Here is a 23810-nt window from a genome sequence, read left to right as displayed (position 1 = left end):
GCACACAAAAAAAAAAAAACCCAACAATATACATGTTTAAAGTAACGACAACATTTTGAAAAAAATCACATTATGTTTGTATTATTCCATATGGTCGAGGTCAGGGCCCATTCATATGGAACATATCGGCTGACATGTAACCTCAGTATGCCAAACAATAACACTTCATTTGCTTCCCAGCAGAATATTAATAGTATATACACATCTCAATGGAAAGAAATCTGCACTTTTATCGTGTTTACAATTGAATGTGCACATTAGGAAAACAGTAGTGAGAAATCATGGATGTACACTGTTTGGACACCTCCACAATCTAATACGAGCCAATTAAAAAGCTGTGTCAAATATTCAACCTCTATAGGAAAACCAATTTTCATGGATACTTTTTAAAATAGCTGTTACCATTTTTTTTTTTTTATTGTGCTCATGTAGTATAGGCCTCATGTACCTATGCCATAAAATCATGTGACATCACCACATTGCCGGTCAAACAAAGCATTGTTGCAAGTTAATTCCGTTGCGACAAAATGAAAATATGTCTTGTAGCACAACGCCCAGAGATTTTTTCCGATACCGTTAAACATTTAGAAGGTGATAATAAACGAAGGTACGTGGAGAAATGAGAGACACTTTGCATAGAGGACCCATATTTAATGCCAAAGTCGATGTTTTCTCCGATAAGAAAGTGGACTGTTAACCCGCTTCCGCTTGTCTTGGAGAACCGGATCTACACATGGAGCTGGTGAGTAAGTTATTGAGATTTACACAAAAGAGCGTATAAAAGTCTGGACGCATACAAATACTTTGTTGCCGGATCTGTTCAAATACCAATATTTGAATAAATTACCCCTGGTTTTACACAACATTAACGGACGGAGCCATCTCCTCCGTACATGGAAGCGTATTGCGCCCACATGTTAACCTCTGTAAACCTCCCTACAACAGATGTTTTTTTTTTTTGTTTGTTTTTTCAAATACACATTGTTCTCAAATGAGCCAACTTGGCATTATAAATACTTCTTGGTTATTTGAGATTTAGAAGAATAATTCCTGCCTGAAATGAAGCTATTGCTACACAGGCGTGTGTATTTGGTTGGGCACATCCATCCCGTTTAATTGCCGAAATCCATCGATCTTTTCTCGTCTTTTCAGCTGGTATCTGTTTAACCGGCAATATGGCACCGTGAAAAATGGTGATGTCACATGCATGAGCTCTATAGCTACAGTGCCTCACATTTTGAACTATTTGGAAAAGTTTGACCCCGGTGTAATTTAACAAAGACGAGCTATTAGCTAAAGCTAATTCTACAGTCATAATATTAAACTGATAATTTCATAATCTCACTGACAGTACCATCAAAACGAAGTATTATTATTCTTGTAAGGACAGATTTTTTGATACAGCTCTTGCACTGGATTGTGCAGTGGCACAAAAAGGTATCACGGCAAGGTTGTGCGTGCTTGTGCATAAAATACTAAAAGTTGATTTCGTACGCGACTTCACGGACATTACGTTTGAACCATCCTGACTAACTAGAGATTTGCTTCCCTGTTTTGTGCTCATTTAGTTAACAATATTACAAAAATGAGTCCCAGTGTTTGTGGGAGCAGGTCCATTTGGCCATGATTGGTCCAAATGTTCAACTGAGCTCAATTGAGCGGAATTTGATGATTCGAAGAAAAACTGCTATTTGCAGGTGCAGTTTTTCCCGAAATTAAAATTCAAGGGTTTTTAGTAACATTTGCCCAACTGGGGAAGGTGTCCAGATCGAACATGGCCACCCCCCACGTGTTAATGCCAATGTTGATGGTCAGGACTCCAACGAAGTTCAGAATGAACCCAGCTTTGGCCTGAAAACACAAACAATTTGTCAAAAAAAATTCTTGGACTGGACCTCATTCACATGGCGCAGCGATAGAGAGTTTTGTGGTGGATGTACACTGCACATGGATTTGTACTCTTAGAGTGAATATATCTGTTAGCTCACTTTCCACAGTAATATTTGGATGTTTTGTTTTTACAATAATAAACATGATATGATCAGACCAAGGATTAACATAAGCGGCTTTTATCCAAAATTGGATTGCGGATCTCTCCAGCCAAAGGACACCGGCAGCTCACACCGAGACTTTGCGGTACGTCGCGCAAGAGACACCACTCACCATGTCCATGACTTTCAGGTTGCCGTAGGAGAAGGCGATGGCGTTGGGGGGCGTGGCCACAGGCAGCATGAAAGCCAGAGAGGCAGCGATGGTGCAGGGAAACATCACGTACAGTGGGTGGATCTTGATGGCCGTGGCCTAGGGAAGCTTTGATGTGAGACCGTAGGCTGGGATTTCATGAACATACCATACATGTCTTTGCAGCCAAGGCTCATAAAATATCTTAATAAACTGTCCAAGTGAACAAAGCTAAGAGTTTTGTTTTCTTTTTTTAAAAGATAAGGAATTGTGGCCAAAAGCGTGTAGCAAAAACTGTTTGGGTACTATTATAGCGGATTATTAATACACACATGAAGTTCAGCAATATGGTGAACTGTAAAGCCTCGGTTCTCGAACGTCCCCGTTTTCGAATAAATTACTTTTCAAGTGAAAATTTAGATTTTTTTTGCTTCTGTTGCCAAACAAAAATCAGTACTTGAACGCCCCCAACAAAACCCGGAAAAAACATTGCGCGCGGCCAGAGTAGCTGACACACGACACGCTTTGTTGTGAATTCCCACGCCGCTGAAAAATCTGGAAATAACAAAATGCACGCGGCAGTTGGCCCACGGCACGTTTTGTTCTTTTCTTCAATTCGAACGCCCCCCCCCCCCAAAAAAAAAAAAACGGCAATCAGCGCACTTTTGTTATTCTGTATAACGCAGCCTCTGTACACAGACGTATCCCGGTAGTGACAGTTGTTTTTCTTCTCATGGAGGACTACCGTAAAGCTAAAAAAAAAAAAAAAAAAAAAGCTTTAAAAAGCCCATTTTTTTTTTTAGGTTGGAACGCATTATTTCTTTTTCCATTCATTGTAATGGGAAACATTGATTCGGTTTTCGAACAAATCACTTCTCGAACCGTTTTCTGGAACGGATTGTGGTCAAGAACCGAGGCGTCACTGTACTCACAGGACCAAAATAAAAAAAAAAATTATCTTGTCTGTATTTTACGTAATAAAATGATTTTATTCTCGTTCAGTTAAAACTTAACATTTCCTGTAAATTTATTCCCTCATGAACACTCTCATAAGATATGAGCTTATTGCCACAATGAACAAATTTTTTTTTTTCCACAATAGTACAAGGTTATTCCGTGAAAAAAGCACATTCATTCTCATAGAAAAATTATTGTATTTGTGCAATTTAACATAGGTGTCAAACTCAAGGCCCGACGGCAAAATCTGGCCCACCACATCATTTTATGTAGCCTGCGAAAGCAAATCGTGTGCCATAACTTGCACGAATTTTCCGAAAATATGTACTTTCGACACATACTTGATCTTCCTTATCTTCTGACTTCCAAACTAGTTATCCTTCAATTTTTTGTGTGCATGTAAACATTATGAGACAAATATTAATATGGTTACACAGCCATACCCAACCTCTAAGGAAAATGGTGACCGCAATGTGGCCCGCGGAAAAATGTATTGACCCCTCCTTTTCCATTCCTATAACATTATGATTTTAGCCCCATAACATTACAGGTTTATCCTTGTAATTGTTTGATTTATTCCTATACACTTGTAAGCTTATTATTGTGAAATTACAACTTGAGTCTAAGAACAGCGTTTTTCTTGTAACATTACATTTGATCATTTATTATTACTGGTGAGTGTAGTAAAATTATGTCATTCGCAAAATGTGAGGACTTCAACCTCATAACGTCCCATTATCTTAATTTCTTGTTCACTTCTGACTTTATTCTACCGACATTACAACTTTATTTTTGTAACCAACATTTCACCTTATAAAAATAATGCTTTATATTCTCAGTTACGAGTTGATTCTTGTAACATTACAGCTACCTTGTTAACTCAGCTAAGACTTTACCCTCATATTGTTACAACTTTATCGTCAAAATACAATTTCATAGTCTCTTAACATGATTAACTTGTTCTCAACTTTGAACATGAACACTCGGTTTTAACATCACAAATTCATTTTCAGTGTTCACTGCAGATTCAAAAGCAATACATGAATTTAAAAGTGACAGCACAACAATAAATGTCGGCAGAGTTAAGTCGTGGAGAGAAATAAGGCGGCGGCGACCGGGGGCATAAAAGTATTGGATGTGGTCTCTCACCATGGCACCGAGTATTGGTAGAAACAGGGTGGTGGTCGCGGTGTTGCTGGAACATTCCGTGAACATGGCCACCATCAGACACAGCAGAATGGAGATAGCAAAGGGAGGGATGCTCTGCAGCGGGATGAGACTTTCCCCTAACCACTTGGACAGTCCAGACACCTTCAACAACAGGCGGGAAGTAAACAATCAAAATATCCAAATGTCTGTGCAAAGAATTCAATTGAGAAAAAATGTGCTGTGAGATTACCTCACTACCGTGTGCCAGAGCAAATCCTCCTCCCAGGAGCAAAAGGATGTTCCAAGGCATCTTTTCGTGGACAATTTCCCAAGTAAGGAGAGGAGGAGGAGCGGATTCAGCAGGGACGCCTGGTTGAAGAAAATCAGTTAGCGTAATTTCTCGCCCATAAGCCGTGACCCCCCCCCCTCCCCACACACACACACACACAAACGCTTTCAACCCTGCGGTTTGGCGGTGATGCGGCGAATTTGTGCATTTTTTCTAAAGGCCGCAAGGGGGCACTGGAGTGGAAAAAGTCAAGGTGAGACCGGTGGAATATATGTGCCGAGGAAGTGACTTTTACCAGTCCGGCCCTGTTAACGCTGCGCGAGCATGTTACTGCCATGTCTCAGTGATTTTTACTGGTATGTTTTTTTTTTTTTTTTAACCGGCGTGACGGTCTGAGCACTCCCTGTGCAGCAAAGTCTCTTCGTTAGTAATGTGCATGCACGTATATTCTGTAAACGTCCAGCCATTCTGAAACATCCCCATCCATGCTTCAACATGTGCCATTTGACAACTTGTCGCTGAGTGTTCATGTTCATTATGGACGTCTCAGAAAGACTAACACAGGGAACGCACATATAGGTGTATATCTTTTTTTAATCAGCTTTTGTTTTAAGGTTAGGTTAGGGTAGGGTTAGGTTATAACGTATGTTAGCTCCCTCTATGTAGAAGAACGTGAACTATGAAACTGGGAGATTTCGCAGTAAGCGTCTGCTATGTACCAAGAGTTCCCCTGTTAGTAACGCATGCGCATTCATCACAAGGAGACTTTTCAGCATGGGGTGCGCGCAGACTGTCACACTGGCCCTGTTAGCTGCGTAGCTAGCGTTAGCACAGCGGCGCTAGCATTAGCACGGCGGCACTAGCGTTAGCATTAGCGTGGCGGCACTCGCGTTAAACTCTGCGTACCGTCTTTGGAAATAGCTTGTGTTTCAATGTCAGTTTCAATGTGGTCACTTGCGGCTTTTACATGGCTGCGGCCTACGTATCTACCAAGTGGTATTTCCTTTACAAAAATACTGCGTGAGGCTTGTAACCGGGTGCGCTTTCTAGGCCGGGAATTACAGTATTTTAACAAATGGCTTCTATATGGTCAACTGTGGCAAAAGCCTACACTAAAATGTGCAAAGAGCATAAAAACACAAATGTCAAACAAATAAAAGAAAAGAACAAATGGAATAGAAAATGTTTCGATTCATGGATATTTTCCACAAAATGTAAAGTGGTATCTCAAAGTCATCGCTCTGTAAGCAGAAGCCAAGCTCATTGCGAGGCAGCGAATACACTCGCGGGGGAGAAGGAGAAAATTATTCATTGACACACACAACCAATTTTGTATGAAGGTGCAACACGTAGGTGTCCAAACGTGACCTTGAAGATATCAGGCTGCAAGTCGGGAAGGAGCTCTGATAACGGTCATTACAAAACACAGAATCAGCTAAATAGCTTTTAACAAGCCCTAAAAGTTACAGACAGTATCTTTATATGTTCCCGTTCAAAGGAGGAGAGGAGAGATGCGATTGTAAAACGTCTCCTGACAAGCCTGCTGGAATTTTACTCCGCTAGATGCAGAGCCAACTATCGCTCTCTTGTTTATGCTATCTAACCGGTGGACGAGAGCATAAATAAAAGATAAGCATAATTATGAACTACTAAGATTGCTAGCATACTTGCACACAGTTGAAAAAAAAAAATTGAAAAAAAAAAAGATGGCTTACCGTCCTCAGACGTCCTGCCACTTCTGGGAAATTTGGAGGGGATGCAGAAGAACAGTGCCGACATCAAAATAGCCACTGTCCCATCTGTGACGAAGCTGATATGCAAGCAAACAAAAATAAAAAAGGCTTGATGTACAAAACAAAATAAGGTGGATCGAACAGGCAGGATGTTAGATTAGCTTAACTTAACACTTACTAATCGAGGATAGCATATTGTAATTGTGCAACGGAGCCAAAAAGATTGAAAACCTTGGAGTCAAATAAGGCCTACAGAGTCATCGGGGTTGACTTGAGGGACAGAAATTGATTCCAACGGCACGTATTATTTCTGATGCTGATCTGTCGTCCTTGTCGCACTCACGATTTTTTCTGGTTGAAGAGAACAGTGGCCCAGCCTGGTATGAAGCCGGGCTCCCTGGTAAACCACAGAAGAACCAGCAGCGTGAAGATGACCAGCACGCAGGCCTCGGCGAAGCTCATCTTCCCCAACGTTTTGTACTCCTCTTTGATCACCTGGTAGGCCTCCTTGTCGCCTGCACTTTTTCCGCCGCATCCAAAGGACTTTTTAAAACTGGAAAAGCCCACCAAAATGACTTTGTACGATCGTAGCGTGGTTGCCTGTTAAAAGTATGCAAAACTTGGACTTACTTGAGGCCCAGAAACATGAACTGTAACCACAACCAAGCTAAGACCAGCATGAGGATCATGTTGGGGAACGCGAAGCCGAACCAGCTTGCAAAATTGATGATGCCACCGTTTTCTGGAAAAAGTCTGCGGGTGAAGGCAGGACAGAACATTTCAGAGGGGAAAACAATGCGAGAGTGAAGCTGTAAAATTGTGTCAATACGGCCGATGAAGTGCTGTAATAGTACTGCTTCAAAACACTTAAAAGATTTCAACAAACGAGTACAGTACATACACAACTATGTTAGCCTTTTTTTGTTTCGTCGAATCTCCTAAAGTGTGCCAAAATCATTGTGGCGTACCATAACATTTTTCTAGCACATATACTTGGAGGTACTACTGCAGTAGTACAGTAGCTGACGAATTCAGCTACACTGATGTCCCATAAGTGGTCATGCGACAACAGGGAACCAGGAATGGATTTCGCACAAAACTTACAATTCAACCTCTAAGGCAGGGGGTCTCAAACATAAGGCCCGCGGGCCATTGATGATGATATTTTGCGGCCCCCACTTTAATGTGAAAGTATAATGGTCGTGCAGTCCTTCAACTTTATATGGATGGCACTTTTACAGAGTTGTGCGCGGAGCAGACCAATCAGAGTGGGGTAGATGACTATCGGGTGTGTGACATCGATCGGGCTTGATGCAAGCAGAGAAACAATTTTCAATGAGAAAGTTACAGCAACGTTGGCGTCCCCAGCCTCCTGCCCCCCCAGACGTTTTACACACAAATTGTAAACACCAGCGTCCTTCATCTTATTTTGTGTTTTAAAATAGATGTTTGACAAGATAGGATTGTTTTTAATTTCTAATTTTAATTCCACATACCGACAAGTCCACGTGCGCTGAGGCTGCGGCCCGGCCTCAGCAAGACTCCACCTCCAGCGGCCCCAAGTTAAATTGAGCTTGACACCCCTGCTCTAAGGTCAGAATTTTGCATTTTTTAAATAAAATTTCCTCAATTTAAATAATCCATTCCTGATTTAGTGTCACATGACAAAACCTTTAAATGCGCTGTGTAGTCATTTAAAAATTATATATAAAAATACATAAAACATAAAAATGAAATAAATTATCTTTCTGAAAAAAAAAAAAAAAAACAGATGGAGTTAAATGAATAATTAGTCTCATTACACATGCTCAAATCTTGGAAAAATTTGATTTTTTTTTTGTGCGCCTCACGTATTTTTTCCCCTTAAATTCCAATCGCTTTCCAAATTTCAAGACTTCAGGCAGTTTGAAACTTCAGGCTTCCGTTGTAATATCCGTACGTGTCATTCTGTAAAACTGGTCCTCTTTCACATATTTTTAGTCTGGATCTTGTGTCACGCTAATAAATTGTACTGTTTACATAACAGAGTATAAGCATGTCGCCTAAACACCCCGCAATTAAAACGCCAATGCAGATTAGTGCTTAAGCATTGTAAATTGTGCCTCGGCAAACTGAACACTTGATCGGAATTTAACGGTGGTGTCGGATCACCATCTGTACTACTCAAAACCTTTCAGGTGCATACTGCATTTTGTATGGCATTTCGGAATTGCAGGAATATATTGTGATGTCTGATTTTTAGTTTTGCAATTACATTTACTGTACATACACAATCGATTTCTAAGGGAATAGCTGTTTGTTACAATATCAAGGAATAACATTTAGAAGTAAGCCACACATTGATTGATCGTAACAAATATGGATATTGGACAATACGAATATGTACTTATCAATCTGGCCCTTCAGGATGACGTTGGGTGTGGTTCCAGTGAGTGTTGCTGTCCCTCCGATGCTCGCTGCATAGCAAACACACAGACTCATGCCTTTGGTCAGCTTCATGTACTTTTGTTCCCGCTTGATTCTACGCTGTTCCGCCATCTCTGAACCGGTAGCCTCTGAAGGGAGAGATTTGAGACTTTCACCGCAACCTTCCCAAATGAGCAACTGTGAACACTAGAGGGATTTTGTCTTGGTGCTTTTATTATTGGACCACAGTTTCAGCGCTATATGATTACCGTAATTTCCAGCCTACAAGCCGCGACTTTTTGCCACGCTTTCAATCCTGCGGTTTATCCAGTAACGCTGCTGATTTGTGCATTTTTTCTAATGGCTGCAAGGGGGCACTCGAGCGGAAAAGGTAATAATGAGGCTGGTGGAACATACGTGCCGAGGAGGTGACTTTTACTGGACCTGTTAGCGTTGTGCTTGTGTGTTGCTGCTCTGTTACCGGCGTATGTCAGTGATATTTACCAGTAAGTTTTATTTTAACCGGCCCTGTTAACGTTATCGTTAGTGCTAGCTTTAGCACGGCGCTAGCATTAGCCAGGTGGTAGCGTTAGCGCTAGCATTAGCACTAGCGTTAAACTCTTTGTACTGTATTTCTTTGTAAATATCTCGTGTTTCAATGTGGGCACTTGCGGGTTTTACACATCTACGGCATACGTATGTACCAAATGGTATTTCCTTTACAAATGTACTCTGTGAGGGTTGTAACCAGGTGCTAGGTCGGGAATTACGGTAGATGCTAAGAAGATGCAGTTTTACTGATGTTTCAAACACCACTTTCATCAATCTAGCTACGTCACTTTGTGGCTCGAGAGAACCGCACACAGTGTGATGATAAACATCACAGAAACACCCACAGGTTTCCAATTTACCGTAGTCCACATCTGCCAACAAAGCACCCATCCATTTTTCAATCCCTTTGTTATCCCCAAAACAAATAAATAAAACGATAATAAAACCTACTTGAAATATCATTGTGTGTCCCAGCCATGTTATCTCGATCTGAAAAAGAATAAATACGTCAACAGAGAAGTTTAACAACCAATGAATGTCTGGAAAACAAACTCCTGCAGTGCCACACTCACCCATATTGACGCTGCTGTCCTTCTGTTCGACCTCCTTGCGTACATTAGCGTCCATCATTTCGAAGCCTTGGTTGTCCACGCCGTGCCCAGCAGCCTGGAGTTCATAATAAGCCCTCTCTTCTGCGTTGGCCTCAGAGTCGCTGAGCTGCTGCAGCACAGCGTTGGCGATGGGCAGCATCATGGCCGTAGAGGCCGTGTTACTAATCCACATGGACAAGAAGGCGGTGGTGCCCATGAAGCCGATCATCAGGCTAAGATGGCAATGAAAACAAATTGATTAGAAGCGAACAAGGAGCTGTTATTTTGAACAAGGACTATTACAAATAGAGGATTTAACGTCTTACAGCGAAGGTTTGACGCCAACAAAAAGCAGGACCTGGAGGGCAATTCTCTTGTGCAGGTTCCAATGCTCCACAGCGATGGCCACCAGCAAGCCTCCAATGAAGAGCATGTTGGAGTCTTTCAGGTACTGGATGCACACCTGGGTCACAGTCACACACGTTCCACGTTAGGAAACTTTTGCGCTTTGAATGACTGCTGAGCCACATCCCGTTCACGTAGAGAACCACAAAATGGCAGACACTGTAGGCCTGCAGATACCTCATCTGACTCCATGATCTTCATCATGGGGAAAAGTATGACGGGGAGCAGGGCAGTTGCAGCCAGAGGGATGCACTCCGTACACCAGTACAGCGCCATTAGGATGATCACATAGCCACATTTTGCCTCCTGTATGACACAAAGTACGTTCAAGAGGTAAAACACAGCGTGATGCAGAAAAGACGTCAAGAAAAAGATGTAATTTCACAATGTAATTACTGCTCTGTATGAAATATACAACACATTTGAACAAAAGAAAAACTGTGCTAATGACTAAATTAAGTGATCCATCTCCTCACCGGTGGAATCTCGCAGTTGGTGAAATGTGCCAATTCCTTGAGAATTTTATACATACACCGTAATTTCCGGCCTATAAGACGCATTTTTTTTTCCACACCCTTTCAACCCTGCGGCTTATGCGGTGATGCGGCTAATTGTGCACTTTTTGGGCTGCAAGGAGGAACTTGAGTGGAAAAGGTAAGAGAAACCGGTGGAATATGTGTGCCGAGGAAGTGACTTTTACTGGTATGTTTTGTTTGTTTTTTTTTGTTAACCGTCCCTGTTAGTGCTGCGCTAGCACTGTGCTAGCTTGTTGCTACCGTGTCTCAGTGATTTTTACAGGCATGTTTTTTTTTTTTTTAAACCAGCCGTGTTAGCACCGCGCTAGCATTAACTAAGTACCAAATGGTATTTCCTTGACAAATGTACTGGGTGAGGCTTATAATCACGTGCGCTCTATAGGCCGGAAATTTCCGTAAATCATGGAATCCCAAAGGGGGAGACGAGAACAACAAAACGATGTGAACATATCTCATGTCAAATCGTGATGAGATACATTCACTAGACTGCGTTTGAATGAATCCAGAGTTAAGCTTATCAACAATCTTTTTTCTTTTATTTTTTTTTTTATGATTGGGATGAAACTCCACAGTGCAACGTAACTCAATGAAGCTACTTCCTGAACTAGAGTAGTATAATAGGTGTGGAAACATTTATAGATTAAAAAAAAAAAACACTCATAGCCGCCGGCGAAGGCAATAAAGATGCAATAAAATGTGATCACAATATTATGATTCGCTTTGAATATGCTGACGACGCAGTCGGCCCTGAATATTTTGCGCTGCTGTGCTATGTAGGGTTAAGTCTTCAACTCCTTCTGATTTAAAATGTATTAAAACATACAGTACATGTTATCAATTTAATTTGCCATTTGGATATCAGTTCTAAATCCATTGTTTTTTCCCCAACATGAGAAAAACAGGTACATTTACTTCACAGCAGACATGCTGCTTGAGAATTTCGTGCGTGAAAAGCATCTTGGCGGAGAAATAAGGCTGTGACATATGACAGTTCTGACATTTGGAAACAGACGTCTAGAACAGGTTCACCGCACACAAGTGTAATTTACACACTTTGGTTTTTTTGTGTGTGTGTGTTCACCACTATAATTGATTGACTACACTAAGTCTTACTGCACTTCTTCCTGCAGGTATTCACATTGATCTTGACACTTGGGTAAAAAAAAAAAGAAACTAATTGGTGCATTTTAATTGCATACGACGACCGCGGAAAACCCAAAAAGCAACGTTTCCCACAGCTAAACCTCAAACAGTTCCATCATGAAGATGGAAACCATTATTGTAGGACAGAGAGGTGTCACTTGAGAAAAATCCCTTCAAAAATACAATAAAGTCACCACAACGAGTTGAGAATATCACATCAGGTCACCTCTATCAACTCTATAAAAAGGCAATTCATTAGGTACACTTTCAATGGTACAGAACAGTATCGAGTATAGAACAGTGGTCAGAAATCAAGTTATTATTAAAGCTCAGTTTTGATTAAAACGAGTGATTCATTAAAACAATGTTTATTAATGTTGTGACGCAAGTCTTATATCGCATCTCATTTGTGCTCTCCTGGGTACTCTCCCGGTCCAAGCATCAATCCAAAACGTGAGTCATTCTTACCGAGGTGGGGATGACGAGAGGCAGGGGGAGCAAGAGGAGAGGTGTGAGAACTATGACGGCGTAATTCCGATACCTCCAAAACCACGTAAAAAATCCAGCCATGATCGAGAAACTGCGCTGCACATTCAAAGTATTGAAAGGGTCAGCGGGCAAAGGAGAAATAAAAAAAAAGGATTAGGGCGACTACTGTTCAATGGGAGAGACGATCAAATGAGATCACAGTTTAAATAGCGGTTCACTTGTATGTCATCCCGAAAAGCCATTAAAAATTAACCCCGGTGGGAGAAAGGGGCCTGCGTGTGCTCTCATGTGTTTTCAGATGGCAAGATAAGGCAATGTGCTACGGAGACAATAAAACCAAAGGAAACTGAACTTAATCTCGGTTCTAAGACGTGGCCGCTGGCAAGTTTATTTTAAACACGGGGGGCGACGAATAACATTTTCACGCGGCTCATTTGGTCATCGTCTCCCAACTACCAGAAGTGCAAAGATAAAGCGTCATACAAAAAAAAAAAAAATAACTGTTGGACAATGCAACAATGCAAATACACGAAAGTCAGTTAAAAATAAATAAATAAAAAAAAACTCTGCCAGGTAAAAATAAACAAAAAAAATTATAAGACAGTGAGAACATGCAAGGCCAAAGTACTACGAGATAAGCTTAATGGCCTTGTAAATGACTCATCTGGGTGTGACTGTGACAAAACAATGTCGTGATTTCCATTTAATTCTGCACGAGGAAGAAATGCAGACAAACCGGACCGAGCTCCTGCTCTACCATTTCACATGTAGAAATGAGAGAGCAGCCCACCCGATACATGCACAGCAAAAAAAAAAAAAAAAAAAGTCATAATTACAATGATTAAAACAAAAAACATGTTTGCAATTATAGATAAAAAAAAAAGCAATCTAGTAGAGAGGTTTAAATGTAGGCTTTTGACTTTCATGATGCAAAGGTACCCTCTGGTAGAATGTCCCTTAAGGTCATGCAAATAAACGCATCCGATAAGACGAGTGAGATCACACTTTGTGTGGGAAAGAGACGAAAAAGAAAATAGATTAAAGCCCATATTTTGCTTCGGTTTTCGCTAATAAACTATGGCATCAAAGTGATCATTTTGGGCTCCAAGGAATCTAATAAAATAGGCTCACAGTTTTAGAAATCAAAGGTTTTCTCCTTACCATTGCAATTGGTGGGTAAAACATTATTTTTTTTTTTAAGTCAGACTAGTTTTACTTATGACTTCCTTGAAAATGTTTTTCATCTGCACCAGCATGACATTTCAAGTAGGACGAGCTTTTGCCAATAAGGTTCCGTGACTACATATCCAGAGTGAAGTCTTGTATGTGTCAAGCAGACCAGGAAAAGCTCATCCATGCTTTTATGGTCTTCTGACTGGACTCCCTAAAAAGAGACGTTTACAAATCCTGAGTCCAGATGTAGCAGGTGCAGCTGACAGGGGTGACTTGTTAACACCACAACTCGCTAGTGCAACAGTAGTTAAGCAAAGCAAATTTATTTGTATAGCGCATTTCATACACGAGGTAACTGATTGTGCTTTACGTGATTAAAGGCATTTGAAAACAAAAAGGATAAAACATTTAAAACGGGATAAAAACAATAAAAAAAAGACAAGTTAAAACTGCATACAGTGCAAGTAATATGATCAAAAAGTGGATATATTCTAAAAAGCATGACAGTTTTCAACCTGGATTTAAAAACCATTCACATTTGCGGCTGACCTCACCTCTGTTGACAACTTATTCCATTTGTGTGCAGCGTAATAGCTACATCCTGCTTCACCAGGTTTGCTTTGGACTCTGCGCTTCACTATTTGACCCGAGTCGGTCGATCTCAGAGCTCTACTGGGGTTTGTATTCCGTAAGCATTTCTTTCATGTATTCAGGACCTAAATCATTGAGTGATTTATAGACCAGTAGCAGAATTTTAAAATCTATTCTAAAGCTGACTGGAAGCCAGTGCAAACACTTTAGGATTGGAGTTCAATGCTCTGACCGCTTTGTTTTGGTCAGAACGCAAGCTGCGGCATTCTGAATGAGCTGCAGCTCTTTAATACTCATTTTTTTGGGGAGTCCAGTCAGAAGACCATTACAGTTAGCCAAGTCTACTTGAGATAAAAGCATGCACGAGCTTTTCCTGGTCCGCTTGACGCATACAAGACTTCAGTCTAGATATGTTCTTCGGATGGTAGAAGGCAGTTTTTGTGATTGATTTGATTGTTGAAAGTCTGGTCGGAATCAATCAGAACATCAAGGTTTCCGACTTGATCTTTGTTTTTTAAGATAGAGAGTCCAGGTGTTTACTAACAGCAATTCTCTTTTCTTTATTGCCAAAAACAATCGTCTCAGTTTTGCTTTGATTTTGACCCAAGGGTAGAATACAGACTGAACTAACAAAAACAAAACTTACTAACAAAATTATAACCAGCTAATAACAGTTTCACTATAACTAGCTATCTAATAAACAGTTATCTGACTTGTGACTGGACTTTACACTTTCTATATGTCAGTCCACGCAACAAATATATTGGACACTCCATACTCTCTTCTGAGAAACAATCCTTTTTTAAAAAAATGTAATCATACTACAAAGAAGCTGTAGAGCGCATCCAGATGCTGAAGGCATGGCGGGATCTGCCTGAGTTTATCGAGGATACTAGTGGTGCTAGGCAGTATGCACTTCATCTAATGACTCGAATTTCACTGGTGGTGTTTCTAGGGCCTGAAGTACTTCCATGCCAAAGGTGACCATTGTATCATTATTTGAAGTCAAGTCTTTCATCGTACCGGCTTATCTGTGGAGACTGACGAAAAGATTTGACTCCATTGGTTAAAAATATAAATTCAAATTAATTCCACCTTATGTGCTGCGCAAAAAGTGAAAAGGGACGGTGGGTTGTTTTCAGAATTTATCATAATCCTCTGCTTGTATGTAATGACTCTCAAGATCAAAGTCCCTCAGTTAACTTGTAAAATAAAAAAAAAAAATCGCTTACAAAGGGACATTTGTTGCCTGTTGATTATTTTCAATAAAACCCATGACTTGGAGTTATAAAAATATAAGGTCATAAAACATAAAATCTGATTATGTGACAGTTGACAGGAGCAGCAGTGTTTCCAACAACATTATTTGCTTAGATTCAGCCAAATACTTCAGAACTCATTTAATGTTTGATGCAGTGCCCCAAATCTTACTGTGAAAGTAACCGAAGAGTTTTTAAAGGCAAATACCATAATTTCCGGCCTATAAGCCGCAACTTTTTTCACACGCTTTCAACCCTGCGGCTTATGAGGTGATGCGGGTAATTTGTGCATTTTTCTAACGGCCGCAAGGGGGCACTCGAGCGGAAAAGGTAAGAGTGAGACTGGTGGAATATATGTGCCTAGGAAGTGACTTTTACCAGTATGTTTTGTTTTAACCGGCCCCGTTAGCGCCACATTAGCGTTAGGGTGTTGCTGTTATGTTACTGCCGTGTCTCAGTGATTTTTACCGGTCTGTTTCTTTTTGACCGGCCTTGTTAATGCCACACGTGCATTAGCACTGCGCTAGTGTTAGCGCCACGCTTGCATTAGCACCGCTCTAGCATTAGCACCAGGCTAGCATGTTGCTGCTGTTACTGGCGCGTCTCAGTGATTTATGTATGTTTTTTTTAACCGGCCCTGTTAGTGCTGTGCTACCTTGTTGCTACTGTGTAGCTGCCGCAGCTAAGCTAAGGTATTAAAACTTTGAAAACTCTCTGTCTTTGTAAATATCTTATGCTTCAATGTGGGCACTTGCGGCTTTTACACACGTCCGACTTATGTATGTACTAAATGGTATTTCCTTTACAAATGTACTGGGTGAGGCTTATAATCAGGTGTGTTCTGTCGGCCGGTAATTACGGTAAGTGGAACGTTACGCAATGACCAAGCCAATCGCCTGACCTGAAACCAATTGAGCATGCATTTCATCTAGCTAAAGACAAAAGTGAAGTGAAAATTCCCAAGGAGCATCCCCAGGGTGAATGTGGTGATAACTATGCGTTCCGGACTTCAGGCTGCAATTGACTGCAAAGGATTTCCAAATTTGGCTTCACAAGTAATTTAGCTTGGACAAGCGCTGTATAGATTTGCAGATATATCTTATGCATTGTATGTTCGGGACCATATAAAAAAAAAAAATAACCAGTCATTTTATAATTTACTCTTGACTGACTGCAAAATAAACATTTAAGTAAAGTAGTTCTGTAACACTAAAACATTCCACGTGCCGGAAGCATCCTGTAAAGATGCCTGTGATACATATTTTCATGACCTCACACAAAGAGGTGGAGGGGAAAATAGTTATCAAACATCCCTAATTATCAAGCCTTCAGTGTGTCACAGGGGAACTCGTTGACTGATACAAGAAAAGCAGACTTAACTACATTTAAGTGCATTAAATCTGCCATAATGCAAATGATCATGTTCATTACATGCAATACAGTTCAGTTGCCTGAGTCACAATCTTTGTAGCAAAGCCGTATAAGTTACTCAAACTAGTTCATTTACAGCTAGCACGTTCATCCCTATATAAAAAAGTGTACATTTATTAAAAAAAAAGAAAAAAAAAATCACTGTGCAGAGATACCGTTCGTTTTATGCTTACACCAGCCACAATAGTACAGTCTTACAAAACTTGAAGCTTAGGCAAATTAAGTATGATTTTTCCCCTTACATATTTGTTACATTGGCTAAGGGCAAAACATACTGCATAAATTGACAAACTAATGTATACTTTCACGCATCCCATTGATGACAATGAAAAATACATTTGATGCATGTTTTCAATTAATCAATGAATGAAGGATTACCATTCATTGATAACTATGTCAAGTAACACACACACACACACACACACACACACACACACACACACACACACACACACACACACACACACACACACAGAATGTGTTAGTCAATTCAGACACGATCATAAATATTTTATCAACTTCTCAGAAAAAGTTAGGGATACAGGCATCAGGATACAATTTCAAATTGAACCTATTTAATTTTTTCTTTTTTTTCCCAATTATCATAAATTGTTTCCATACCCTTTGCGCACAGTTGTTGCACAACAAACCACCAGCTCCTTGTTTGAGAACAGCAAGCTGGGGAAGAAATACTTAAATATTAATCTTTCAAAGGTTTAGAGAAGGTCAAATAATATTCACTTGTAAAACTGCATTTTTATTTCATCAAAAAATTTCACCAAAAAGTAGAATGAACATATATAGACACTAGTAGCCATTTTTTTTATTGTGTACTGCATACTTTTTGCATCAATTGTGATGGGGTCCCATGAGAGTTTATTTACCTTGCAACTGCACTGGCTAACATTATAGCGATCCATCCATTTTCTTTGCCGCTTATCCTCACGAGGAATGCTTTAGCGTATCCCTGCTGTCAACGGGCAGGAGGAAGGGTAGACCTTGAACTGGTTGCCAGCCAATCGCAGCTAATGATAGATAGATAGCTAGATAGATAGATAGTCCAGGATTCTCATTTGTTCTGGTCATGCTGATCTGAAAATATGTTTGTTGAATTTGTTATTTTTTTTTCTTCCACGGAAAATGTTATCTTGAAAAAAATGCAATTATGCTAATCGATGGGCCTCACCTTAACAAAGGCTGGGAAACACTGGATTAAAGTGCAAGTACTGTACAGTACAGTACTGTACTGTACTGTACTTACAAATGTACCCGAGTCAGTAGTCGGTGTAATTCACAACTTTCTCCAAATGATGTCGCAAAATCCACACTCGAAGCTCCCATCAAAGTTTCCTTTCCTCATTTCTGCTGAGCTGTTGCAAACTCTTGCCATGAACTTTTTGGAATAGCCGGGAAAGACACAGAGCGACAACAGAGAACGTTTAAATAATGAGTTAAGCGTGCGGCGTGCATATCACGGTAAGATAAGAAGACGAGTTTACTGAATACGAGTCAACATGTACGAACCGGACACGGCCGCCATCCTTCCCGGCGACGGCGGACCGCAAGCCGACGACGGGAAGTTGTCGCCGGGCCACGAAGAGGAGGACACCGGGGCGCCGGCCTCTCGGGCCGCGGGGCCGCCGTTCGCGTGCCCGCTGCCGGTGTCCGTGGAGCCCGTCATGTTCCTGTCCGTGTTCGCCGTCGTCCTCCAGGCGCCGCTGACCACGCAGTACATTTGGGACCGAATGAGCGAGGACCTGGGCTACAATGTCTCCAAGAGGTCGCAGTGCGGGAACGGCTCCGTGGAGCACGACGCTCTTCAGAAGGTACATTTGTAGACTTTAGATTGGGTTTAGAACAAAAATAAAATCCTCTTTTTCTGCTTTATTTTGGGTTGAAATAAGGAAGCCGCCCCTCTGGGGCAGGTGAAGCCAATTATCCACAACAAAGGACGCCATGTTGCGGAACTGATTTATTATTACGTCACAGCAACGCTACCGAGGTGCCAAAAATAACCCAACACTGTACATTAGAATAAGTACAAATACTGTACCTGTGGGGAATAATGGGCCAGTCAAAGTCTTAAAAAAGTATAACAAAACGATTTTGTTTGAATATCAATTTAAAAGACATGCACTCTTACACTAAGTTCCATAGTACTCGTTATGTAAAGAAGGGGAAAAAATGTTACATGCTGTCATTGGCTCAAATAGATTATAATAGCTGATAAATATATATTTGTTCATCTTTTTATGATTGTGACATATGGTGATAAGCAGAATAATTACATGCTCTGGCACGGGGTACAATAAATCTGTGTATCTACCGGTTGCCATTCCTAAAATGTGCTTGTGTTCAAGTTAACAGTTACAGAATAAGCAGAGTGAAAAATAATAATAAGCTTGTCTGCTTTACAGTCTGAAAGTTTGAATTGAATTACGTTGTTTTCTCCAAGTACTCCGACTTCTTCCTTCTTCTTTTCCTTTCGGCTTGTCCCGAATAGGGGTCGCCACAGCGTGTCATCTTTTTCCATCCAAGCCTATCTCGTGCATCTTCCTCTCTAACCCCCGCTGTCCTCTTGTCCTCCCTCACAACATCCATCAACCTTTTCTTTGGTCTTCCTCTCGCTCTTTTGCCGAACAGCTCCATCCTCAGCACCAAGTCTGCTCTCTCTAACCTTCTGTCACATAGAACACCAGACACCACTACCGCAAACAGCAAGGAGGTCAGAGCAAATCCCTGATGCAGTCCCACCTCCACCTTCAATTCTTCTGACACACCTACGGCGCACTCCACCGCTGTTCTGCTGCCCTTATACATGTCCTGTCCTATTCTAACATATTTCTCCACCACACCGGACTTGCGCATGCAGGACCACAGTTCCTCTCTTGGTACTTTGTCATAGGCTTTCTCTAGGTTGAGAAAGACACGATATATCTCTGTACTTTTCCACGAGCATCTTCAAGACAAATAATGCATCTGTGGGACTCTTTCTAGGCATGAAACCATACATACATACCGTCTAGCCTCCACTACTCTTTCCCATAACTTCATTGTATGGCTCATCAACTTTATTCCTCTGTCGTTTTCCACAGTTCTGAACATCCCCTTCGTTCTTAAAAATGGGGACGAGTACACTTTTCCTCCATTCTTCTGGCATCTTCTGTCCCGCTAGTATTCAATTGAATAAGTTGGTCAAAAACTTCACAGCCACCTCTCCAAATTGCTTCCATACCTCCACTGGTATGTCATCTGGACCAACTGTCTTTCCATTTTTCATTCTGTTCAGTGCTACAGATGTGTTGACAATTTTCTGACAGGAAAGAGTCAACTTGTGTTATTGTTCTTGATTTTGTCACCAACACATTTCTTCCACTATCTGTTTCTTCGCTAGGAGGTTGAAACCTTGACAGCACACTGGAACCTCTACCTCAGTCTTGCGGGCTTTTCCGTGGGCTTGCTCGTGGTTCCGCTCCTGGGCTCGTGGAGCGACTTTGCGGGTCGCAGGCCGGTCCTCATCATCCCCAACTTGGGTCTGGCCTTGCAAGTGGCGGTCTACCTGTTGGTGATGTACCTCAAGCTGCCCGTGGTATATTTCCTGGTGGGGAGACTGCTCAGCGGGCTTTCCGGGGATTTCAACGCCATCCTCGCTGCCTGCTTTGCGTATGTAGCCGACACCAGCGACAAAAGAGCCCGCACTTTCAGGGTGGCGGTCCTTGAGGCTTGTATTGGCCTCTCGGGGATGTTTGCCAGCATCATCGGAGGGCACTGGAGACGGATGCAAGGGTAAGCGATTCTTACCCTTTGGCTTGAAATGATTTTCAGTAAATAATCAAACCTGTCATCTTTTTTGTTCCATTTATTTGTAGCTACATCAGCCCGTTCTGGTTGGTCCTGTCTACCAGCCTAGCGTCGGCTCTGTACGTGTTCCTGTTCGTCCCAGAGTCTGTGGTGAAAGATCCTAACGCCAAGCTTCTCACCGTTCGCCACCACAAAGCCGTGTGGCACATTTTTTCCACTGGCGGCAGCGACGGCAGCGGGAACTTCCCGAGATACAAACTGTGGCTCTACATGCTTTGCTTTTTCCTGGTGGTGTCCGTGCACATCGGGAGCCGCGAACTTTACGTTCTGTACGAGCTGAGCCCGCCTCTGTGCTGGGGGCCGACGCTCATCGGATACGGATCGGCAGTTTTGCACTTGGGCTACCTGAGCAGCCTGCTGGGGCTGAAAGTTATGCTGTGCTGGTTGGAGGACTCGTGGGTGGCCGTCATTAGTCTGGCCTCCAACATCACCGGGCTGCTGGTGTTCTCCGTGGCGAACAGCACGCTACTTATGTTCACAGGTGATACAGATCATAAACATATGGAAAAAAACTGCATACATTTTCTATAGCGCTTCATCGCAGGTCAACAGGAGTCTAGCTCATCTGTCTGGGCGACGGGTAGGGTACACCCTGGACCTGTTGTCAATCAAACGCAAGGCACATATAGATGAAGAAGGAGTCACATTCATATTCACGTTTTTCTAAACTAATGTCTCTTTAATTTGTCCGTTTCCAGGTTACGGTTTGTTGTTGTTCTTCGTGGTTGCTACACCCGTTCTCAGGTCCAAGCTGTCCAAGTTGGTCAGCCCGTCGGAACAAGGTCAGCCAGACCAATCGTTTTGCCGACTCTTATTTTTGCTCCCGTCTTTGCATCGCGAGCGAGCGAACGTCGCCATGCTGCCTCATTGAAGGCGCACGTCAGCGGGCGTGCTGAAGTTTTTGCCGTCCGTCAGGTGCCCTGTTTTCATCCGTGGCCTGTGTGGAGAGCTTGTGTTTCCTGGTGGGCAGCGGCCTCTTCAACTCGATCTATCCGGCCACGCTACACTTCATGAAGGGCTTCATCTTCCTCTTGGCTGCCATCATCCTCCTCATCCCAGCCGGGATAATCGGGTGAGTCTCCACTTTATCGCAGTCAAACCTAGATGACTTGTGTATACAAAACGCATGTATGGATGTATCCCCAGGAGCCTGCAGTGTTTCGAGAAGAAAGACCTTAGCGACTCCACCTCATCCTGACTTGCGGTGTCAAGACCACCATGAAATGCCAAACCCGTGAGGTTAATCATGCGGGTTTTTGTCGGGGGGGGAGGGGAAATCTCAAGTCGGGACTTGAGATCACTGCTCAGCAAAGGGAAGAACACAAAAATGGCCTCCTTTAGAACCAAACCATCTTACGTGAAAGAGGAGGAACCAACCGTCTAGTGATTGAGTTGCCCAAAAACTGTTCTGCTTATGCAAAACGATAACGATGGGAAAACACATTTGCTTTTGACGCATGTGAATCGGTGATCAAGGTGCAATCAAGTTATTCTTAATTCAGTGTAATTTTTTTTCTATTTGTCAGTACTCGTCCACAGCCAACAAATGCAATATCTAAAAAAAATGTAGATTTTTATCCGTCCACAATTTTGCCTAAAGTGAACAAATGCTGCGTCTAAATTATACAATTTTAATCTGTTTATTTTTTTAAAAATGTATGTCTGATGCATTCATGCATTAATGTAATGCCGTTGTAAATCCGTCCAAGTATCTGAAACTCTTCAGCTGACAATAATGAATATATGAAATATGCTGATTTGAGCAAAATATGTACATTTTTCTGAATGTTATACAATCACCTCTGCACACCTGTCACCTTCTCTCAAACACCAAAAACATATCTTGCTTAAATTAACATTTGGATCGTCAATGGACATTTGTACAAATCTGCAAACCTAAATATCATATGATCTCATATTACCAATGTAAGAACATCTGTCTTTCATAAGGACATCACTTAATAATGAATTATATTTTGATGCAGAAACATCTTGAATTAATCCAGCCATCCATTTTCTTTACCGCTTATCCTCACGAGGGTCGCGGGGAGCGCTGGAGCCTATGTGCTTTTTCTTTTCAATTTTTTAGTTATTGGTTGGTTTCATCGGTTGGAAGTTATTTCAGTGAGCAGAGCGGTTGTCACTTCTTTTCATTCTTCATTCATTCTTTAACAGAAGGGTACCGACAGTTGAGCCTGAGTGCGTACGAGGGAATAAATAATTGAGAGCAGAAGAATGGGAAGCGTGTAAAGCGGTTAGGGATTACTGAATTATGACTGGAAGCAAAACAGATGCTCCCAACACCGGATAGTCCCCGAGCACATGGCCACACGCAACATTGGGCCGTTGGGGGGGGCACCTCCCCCGTGGCCCGGGATCTGCTATAAAATGAAATAAAAGGGGAGAGTAGAGGTTAATCGGCGTATCGGCTTGTTTGGATTGGGGTGTTTTCTGATGAACTTTGAAGCGAGAACTGTTTTTATGATGCATCCAATTCATTGTATCATCCACCCATCCATTTTCTTAGTCGCTTATCCTCACAAGGGTCGCGGGGAGTGCAGGAGCCCATCCTAGCTATCAACGGGCACCCTGAACTGGTCACCAGCCAATCGCAGGGCACATCGAGACAAACAGCGGCAGTCACAATCACACCAAGGGGCAATTTAGAGTGTCCTATTAATGTTGCATGTTTTTGGGATCTGGGAGGAAACCCACGTAGGCACGGGGAGAGAACGCAAACTCCACACAGGCGGGGCTGGGATTTTAACACGGGACCTCAGAACTGTGAAGCCAACGCTTTCCAACTGATCCACCGTTCTGCCTTCATTGTACAATTTGAATGCCAAATTGTTATGTTTACAATGATCACGTATGAAGTTTACATTTGGAATATTTATGTTCGATCTTGTCACATTACTGTAAAAAAAAATAAAAAAAATTGTTCCTGGTTATATTAGTAACACGATTCTTGCTGTGCATTTAAAACCATATATTGCTCAAATTGTGTTTTTTTTCCCCACTCGTGTAATCTTATGTATATATGATACTTGTTTGTTTCAATGTGC

At 41.8% G+C, this 23810-nt stretch overlaps 2 protein-coding genes across 3 annotated transcripts; one reads left to right on the top strand and one right to left on the bottom strand.

Moving 5' to 3' along the window:
- Window positions 1-21: 21 nt before the first annotated feature.
- LOC133505377 (solute carrier family 13 member 2-like) lies at window positions 22-17907 on the bottom strand. Of its 2 annotated transcripts, none has more exons than XM_061828560.1 (13): window positions 17769-17907; window positions 10440-10568; window positions 10184-10320; window positions 9840-10090; window positions 9718-9756; window positions 8696-8864; window positions 6940-7062; window positions 6653-6862; window positions 6292-6386; window positions 4538-4656; window positions 4288-4449; window positions 2164-2301; window positions 22-1851 (listed from the first exon to the last, which is right to left on the bottom strand). In XM_061828560.1, exons 1-13 carry the CDS (start codon window positions 17802-17804, stop codon window positions 1723-1725), a joined length of 1737 nt encoding a protein of 578 aa, XP_061684544.1. In that variant the 5' UTR covers window positions 17805-17907; the 3' UTR covers window positions 22-1722. The 2 variants fall into 2 exon arrangements, with proteins under 2 accessions (XP_061684544.1, XP_061684543.1); XM_061828559.1 differs by lacking the exon at window positions 17769-17907 and adding an exon at window positions 12410-12656.
- A 491-nt stretch (window positions 17908-18398) lies between these two features.
- Window positions 18399-22032, top strand: slc46a1 (solute carrier family 46 member 1). Its single transcript, XM_061828565.1, has 6 exons — window positions 18399-18710; window positions 20279-20670; window positions 20754-21226; window positions 21444-21527; window positions 21661-21817; window positions 21892-22032. Exons 1-6 carry the CDS (start codon window positions 18399-18401, stop codon window positions 21941-21943), a joined length of 1470 nt encoding a protein of 489 aa, XP_061684549.1. The 3' UTR covers window positions 21944-22032.
- The last annotated feature ends 1778 nt before the right edge of the window (window positions 22033-23810 follow it).

Source organism: Syngnathoides biaculeatus, chromosome 8 (genome assembly GCF_019802595.1).
Source record: "Syngnathoides biaculeatus isolate LvHL_M chromosome 8, ASM1980259v1, whole genome shotgun sequence".
NCBI lineage: Eukaryota > Metazoa > Chordata > Actinopteri > Syngnathiformes > Syngnathidae > Syngnathoides > Syngnathoides biaculeatus.
The sequence above is the reverse complement of the archived record's forward strand: the minus strand, read 5'-3'. Positions and strand labels throughout refer to the sequence as shown.